The sequence below is a fragment of the Macadamia integrifolia genome, chromosome 14 (genome assembly GCF_013358625.1).
Source record: "Macadamia integrifolia cultivar HAES 741 chromosome 14, SCU_Mint_v3, whole genome shotgun sequence".
NCBI lineage: Eukaryota > Viridiplantae > Streptophyta > Magnoliopsida > Proteales > Proteaceae > Macadamia > Macadamia integrifolia.
In genome coordinates this window covers 1,448,659-1,456,198 of record NC_056570.1, presented here as the reverse complement: position 1 = coordinate 1,456,198, position 7,540 = coordinate 1,448,659, and the positions used below count along the sequence as shown (strand labels likewise).

Genomic DNA, 7,540 nt, shown 5'->3' with positions numbered 1-7,540 from the left:
AAAAAAAAAAAAAAAAAGGTTTCACTATTCTATTTTCAATAGTCAGTGACTATATTATTATTGTTTATTTATTTATTTCATTTAAACTCTTGGGTCGTTCAGCACAAGAACAAATTGCATGGGAACTGTGAAGATTTAAGCATTGCAAAGACCAAGGAAGAAACAAAATCACTTGAGCACTTTCTTGAAGAAACTTTTCAGCTACAAAGATACATGGTTGCAACGGGGCAGAAGTTGATGGGGATACAATCACAGATCGCTTCTTGTTTTGTTGGGATTTCTGAATATCTTGATGAATCTGCTGGCTTTGATATGAGACGGTTGGCTGATGGTGTTAGAACTCTCTTCGGGGAAGCACAACGGGGTCTAGAAGTCCGGATAGCTCGTATTATAGGAGACCTTGAGGGTACTCTGACAGCTGAGGGGTTTATACATTGGAGAAACTAGTCTCAGCTCAGTTCATTGCTGACAGTCCTACTCTGAATTTGAGCTCTAAGGTTAATATGATTGTAAGAGCCCCCCCTTCAAAAGTTATGGTGTGTTTATAGGAGCCAAATTTGAGGCTCTACAGTACAATGTACAGTTATGTATCTATCTACTTTTCTTCCAAAACATTATTTTGTTAGAAAATCCAGTCTAATATCATCTGATTATTAAAATCCCTCACTGTTGTGCAAGGAAAATACAAAGTAAGGTTAGAAATTAAACTGTAGAGTCGATCATTGGCAGATTTTACTTCAATATAATGTATTTATATATTTCTAACCACATCCCATGTCCTGGCTAAGCTGACTTATTTTCTGAATTATGATTATTTAACTATGTTCCAGGGAGCAACAGAGGCTGTCACACCTCCAGTGATTAGAAAATCCAATCCCTTATTCTGCAGTGAAAAAGATCAAAATATTTCTGGGAACACTTCATATGCAGGCCTATCTTTCATAAAAACAGTATCAAACCCACATTTTCATTTTCAACAAAAAATTTCCGACCTTCAAAAGTTTCAACAGCTGCACTGGTGTCTCAAGACATTGATGCGATTGTTTGACTTCCTTTAACAGCTACACTGGAGTCTTCCCCCACACATGCTGAGGTTACCATTTCTAATAAATGATATTCTTGTTATCAGTGGTGGTTTCTCTCGAGTCAAGTTTTACTTTGCCATTGTTCTTGTAATATGGCTGCTCATCAGTGAGATATGATTGTAACATGGATAAAAACTTTGTTCAGATAAAGAATTAATGATAAAGTAAGAATAACAAAGTTGGCTAGGTTTTAGCAGTGGTGAACTTCTCCAGAAACAAATATATGAATAGAAAGCTGAAGTAGAAGATATTTTGCAGGAGCATCCTGAATGGGTGGTAGAGAATGGATTCATGTTTCTGTAACAGGATGAAAGAATCAGCACCTTGCAAGGAAATACCATAACTGCAACCTATCAATCAGACACTCAGTGATAAAAGAGAGCTGAAGCGCTGTGCGTGAAAGGAGAAGCTTCTTCATACCATGTTTCTTTAGCCCAATTCACTACATTTCTGATGAAAGAGATCTGCAGACTATTGATCAACATTTCTTTACTGTGTCTAGTGGTGTCCTTGCCATCTTCATTTCTTTGGTAATTTACACCATTGCCTCATTGCAGAAACTTTTTTCATTAGTCTATGTTTGGTTGCCAAGAAATGAAAAGAAAAAAAAATTGAATTTGTGGAGAGAGATAGATGCAATGGTTGGTTTATGTGTCTATCTCTCTCCACAATTTCAATGTATTTTTGAATTTTTTCTTTTCTTTTCTTGGCAACCAAACATAGCCTTAGGCTTTGTTTATATCCAGGTAAAAATCATGTGGAAGGAAAGTTTTCACACAAATTCTCATGTGTTTTTCACTCGAAACAAGCAGAGCCTTAGAAAATTCATATTCTCTGCATCCTTGGAAGTTGGTAGTGCTGGAGTTTCTGCAAAAGGTGGCTGTTTCTTATAAGAAAAAAGTTTTCTTTAGAATACCATTATGAAAACATAATTCCAGTCTCTTCAGACATTGTTCTAATAACTCTGATCCTACAACAATATTTTGACCAGTCAACAGTATTTTGGTTATTGACTTGGCAGATCTTTTACAGTGGGATTTTACTTACTACAGATGTAGTGCTGGACCTGCTGTTAGCTTCTGGGGAGTAAGGATGCAGACAATCCCATTGAGGCATTACCAGAACCACAATGTAGAAGCAAATAAATATAAATAAGAAAAATATTGGAGAAAAAGTGAAGGATGTTTATGGTTTCCTGGGAGATTGATGCATAAATAAAAAGATGGTGTTTGTGTATATTTGGCCATCTGGGTTCTGATAAAATTGAATGGGCATAAATAAAAAGATGGTGTTTTTGTATATTTGGCCATCTGTTCTTGTTAAGTTTGTCTTGAATTCTTGACCCATTTTGAAGAATAACCGGCTCCGACATATTTTGATGACGACCAAATGGGATTTTTTCTGAAATCTGTGATGGAAACAAAGGGAAACCCAGCACTGATGGATCGACCCGAATGACCGCAATCCAATGGATCGACCTGCGACTTGGAGCAGTATATAATGTACCATCGTCTTGTTGAGCAAGCAGTTGTAATTTGAGGGTTTTTTCGAGCTAGGGTTTCAGAGTGAGTTTTCTGGCCGCTGTTTGGGTATAACCTCTCTTCTACATAGTGAAGCGTCTCTTCTTCGCCCGAGGACATAGCACACCACATCAGTGTATGAACCTTGTTAAATCCCTGTGTCTTATGCGAATCTGCGTTTGTTTATTTTCATATTTGTTGGTGTTTGCTATAACAGTTCTGATAAAATTTAATGGTAGGGCAGATCATATCAACATAGATGGATATTTTCTAGCCTTAGTGTGTTTGTGGGTGTGTGGGTCATTGGGGTTGTGGAGGGGAGATTGATGCATAAATAAAAAGATGGTGTTTGTGTATATTTTGGTCATCTGGGTTCTGATCAAATTGAATGCTAGGGGAGATCATATCAACATAGATGGATATTTTCTACACAGAGAGAGCATCTATTACGATTACATTGTGAGGTTTTCCTTTCTATGATCTATCACTACACCAATATTGGGGTGTTTGGTTTCAGATATTTATAAGTTTTAAACCATTTGAATTGAGGATTCTATGATGTGAAATGTGAAGGCACCCTGTCATTTGCTTTGTAAGATTAGCAACAGTTTTGCATGATGAGAGTTCTCTTCCTTTTTTTTTTTTTTTTTTTTTTTTTCTTGGGGTGAGGGTGGGGGTCACTAGCAGTGAATAGGGTACTCTGACTGACCTTATGTCGTGAAAATTTTTCATCTAAGATTTCAATTTTTCCATGTTTCAGCACAGCCAAATGAGATATAATGTGTCGAAGCTCGGCAGAAAAACAGAACAAGAAGTAGATAAATACCATAGATAACTACCACTCTTAATTGAACTATAAAAGTCATGTTTTGGGTTTGAAAATAATCATAGAGTAACTTCCATGTGAAGAAATTTAATTTCTCTGATTCCTTGGGACAAAGTCATTATGCAAAGTTGGGTGTTAGGTGTCTTGTATGTTTAGGTAGATGCACACATCCTGTACATATTTTGACCCAAAATCTCTTTTTAGTCTATTCTGTGCCTTTGCTTCTTTTTTGGTTTAACTGAAGAGGAATTACATGTTTCAGGTGTTTAGAAGTTATAACCACATCATCTACTGTCAAAGACAGTCAAGCAAGTCAGTGTCTGCATAAGTTGGTAAGGTTGGGGATCTCATTGGTGCCTTCTGACGCTGGCTAAGTAGAAGTCAATCTTAACCTGCTCTGTCCAGTAAAACATGTTTAAGGCCTTGGATTATTTGGCATTGGCATACCAGTCCCAAACTTTCAAAATCTCTGTATTGCCACAGTAGAAAGCACCAGGTCAGGATGACTAACTCAGCATGGAAGTAGATCAGAACATCTTATATCTTTTGCCATGTGGAAAGGTAATCTAGAAATTTAATGTATCTTCTCATATATATATATATATATATATTTCCACCCCCCCCCTCCCAACTGACTCCCTTGATTTTTCTTATTTTTTATTACCTTATTTTGCCATTTGGCTAATTCTAATTAGGCTGAAACTTGACAAGTGAAGAGAGGACTGTGGGTCCACCTATAAACATAATTTCAGCCTGCCTGAACTGCCATTTGGCAATTATTGAAGGACGTGTCATTCTACTTTCGGGTGATGTCTGCCTAATGATTTATTTGAAGAAGTCTTATATATAAAGGGGAAATTTTTCTTCTCCATGGGTGAAGAAGAATCTAGTTGTTGGAATGTCATTATTCCTTTGCTCCTTATTGTACAGAGTAAGAAATACCATTGACATTAGTCAATGAGTTATATCCAACCACGAGAACCCATGGATTAATAGATTCTATCTTCAACGTAACTGAAGGAAAACTCACTCTATTGGTAAATGTAAAGTGAGAAAATTTTCGGATACTTTGTATAAGTTTTCAGTTTGGTAACGGCTTCTCCATCAACTTTTTGACCATTTTAGTCATGAGCTTATGCTTAATGGAAGCCATTTTTAATTAGTTTGTATATTCTATGTTTAGAAAAAGTTTTCCACAAACCCGTGGAAGAGGTTTCACCCACCATCCTAGGGTCTTAATTATTCTTGAGCCCGGTGGTGAAGGACAGCTCCTTCACTGTGGGTGAAAGGAAACTCGGTCCTATTTATTTTATGTGAAAGAGATTCCATGATCCCAAACAAAATTTAAGTTCTTGTTCTTTTTGTCGTGGTCTGACCGGTCTGACCCAGCCCAAACCAAACACCCGGTCTGATTTTTGAAAACTATGCATTGAATCCCTAACAAATACCCCCCCCCTCACCCACCCTCCTTTTCTGGTGCTCAAATTTGAGCCTTTTTGACTTACCATTGTTGATAGCTGAGTCCAGAGAACACATGGGATGGTTGGTGTCCCAAGTCCAAGATGTGAAAGGGAAAGGGAAACAACTTCTCTATAGTTAGTTGCAATATTTGGTTTTTGGCAGATGATGAAGAAGATGACAATGACAGGACAGATACCACATTCCACATCTGGTTGTGACTTTTGAATATTGGGGAGCTTTCATTTTAAGTTTTTGACTATCCAGTAACCATGCAAGCAAAGCAGGTTGCTTCAAGGGTTTCAAAACACAGAACCGGGATCCGGATCGGTCGGATAGGGATCGGTATATGATTTTTAAATCTCTGGGTTGCCTACTCTGTGCCTGTTCATGTAAGCCCCTTCTTCCTTAAAACTCTCTCTCCTCCTTGACCATATGAGTCTTTTTATATACGAATCATGAGGCACTCACTTTCCATGCATTTGTTGGCTTAGCATGGGAAATGGCAACACATGAAAGAGAATAAATCACCTACACATACATGTATGCTTCACGTTTGTTAGGTGATAACATCTGTACCACTTGTTGCTATTAAAGAGTATGGATCAGCTTCCCATATGTGGAGGCTTCACATATGGTTTTTATGACAATTCATGTTCTTTTGCTTTCATAAATGCTTCTCAATGCTGTCATTAAGAGTGTTTATAGAGAGAAATTTGTAGGTATGGTTTTCATGACAAAACATGTCCTTTTGCTTTTACAAATGCTTCTCGATGCTACCATTAAGAATGTTTAGAGAGGAATTTGTAGGTTTGTTTTTCATGACACATGTCCTTTTTCTTTCAGATATGCTTATCGATGCTGCCATTAAGAGTGTTTAGAGAGAAATTTGTAGGGGATAAAAAAAAAAAAAAAAGAACACTTATTGTCACAAAACCATATGTGAAGAGTTGTTAAACTCCATGTATAAAGAGCTGATTAGGACTTGTCGGAGGGACGTTTATGAAAGTGAAAAAAAATAAGTAAAATGCCATCACTTGACATACATGAAGCATCCACATATAAGTAGGTGATCCTAACTTCATCGGCGACGTATAGATCACTCTCCCTAAAATAATATTCAAAAGCAAATACAAACTAAGAATAATGCACACAGGGATAGGATTCTTCTCCATAAAGCCTAGGGACCAGAGACTGATCCCATGGCTAAGGTAGCGAGCAGAATGTATTAGAGAATGAGAATGGAAGGAAATAAAAGGTGTGGAATAGTTTTTTCAGGTATATTTTGATGTCATATGAAAGGTCCCATTTCCTCATTCTGCTTTTGACTTTGACTTGATTAAATACAATAAAGCAAGAAAACTAACAAGATACTTTGGGTATCATTATATCATGAGGAAGGATCTACACGCTAGCCTCATATATTGACATTATATACAATATAGAGTGAAAGTGTGAAATGGTCCTTTCAACCACAATTAGGCTCACGGTATTAATGATGAAAGAGAATAGAGATTATGTGAAAGAGCAGATTCTTTAACACCCTTTAGCCGTTATTTTTTCTTTATCTCATATGGGTTTACACTGATGCGGTTATCATATATCGAATTTGTCATAAAATGATATTAAAAATTAAAAAAAAAAAGGGTAGGCACACCGCACACCGCACACCGCACACCGCACACCGCACACCGCCCGCATGCTAGAAGCTGGTACCATTGTACGATAGAGAGAAAATTCAATAAAAATATAAATTGATGATTTTTATAATATTTTGGTTCAATCTTAATCTCTCACATATAAAAAAACTTACTCTTCTAGTTCATCAGAATTATTGAAACTCACCAAACCTAAGGATGCGACTTTGAAATCAAAACCGTTTATAGAAATCAAACCGAGCCATTTACATCAAAACCGCAAAATCGTTTAATAAATGATTTGGTTATGATTTCAAGTTTAAGACAGATTAGTTAAATGGGTTGGGTCGGTTTTAACCGCTTAACCCGTTGGTTTCAAATTGAATTGACACCGTAAAAATTGAACCGTTTAAACAGTCAAAACCGATCCAATTAACCCATATAATGATTAAATATTTAATTGTTTTAACAAAACATAATGGTTTAATTTAGGGAATAAGTAAGGATTATAAAGGTTGTCTAACAGTCTATTCAATAATTTACTCATATTATATAGTTATATAGTTAAATCATTGCTTGTCTAATGCCTTATTTAATTTAATACAAGGTTGAAGCATTTGTCAACAAAAGAAAATTTTAGTAAGCATGCGAATAAACTAACAAACCGATTGCTAACCGTTTAGAAACTGTATGAAATAAACTGTCATCAAAACCGATTAAAACCGTGGAACCAGCACCATTTAAAAACCATGGAATCAAAACCATTTAATAAACAATTGTTGTTTCAGAAAGTACAACCGTTTAATAAATGATGCGGTTTTGAGTTCAGCCAAATAAATATGAACCAAATTGAACCGCACCGTATATATCAAAACCGAACCAATTAACAATCTTAACCGGACCAATAGTTATCTATTATGATTTTAATTTTATCGACCCATCGATGATTAATCTACAACCAAAATGAATTGATATATGCTAAAACCAAAAAAAAAAAAAAAAAAAAAAAAAAAA

The 7,540-nt window shown here is 36.0% G+C and overlaps 1 protein-coding gene across 3 annotated transcripts in view; it reads left to right on the top strand.

Annotated features, from left to right (window-relative positions):
• The window catches only part of LOC122060872 (myosin-7-like), a 4,711-nt gene extending 4,052 nt beyond the window's left edge, over positions 1–659 (top strand). For all 3 annotated transcript variants that reach the window (XM_042623971.1, XM_042623970.1, XM_042623969.1), the window contains one exon: positions 103–659. In XM_042623971.1, coding sequence (XP_042479905.1) covers positions 103–447 — 345 coding nt within the window. In that variant the 3' untranslated portion in view covers positions 448–659. The remainder of the gene's footprint in view (positions 1–102) is intronic.
• Positions 660–7,540: the final 6,881 nt, after the last annotated feature.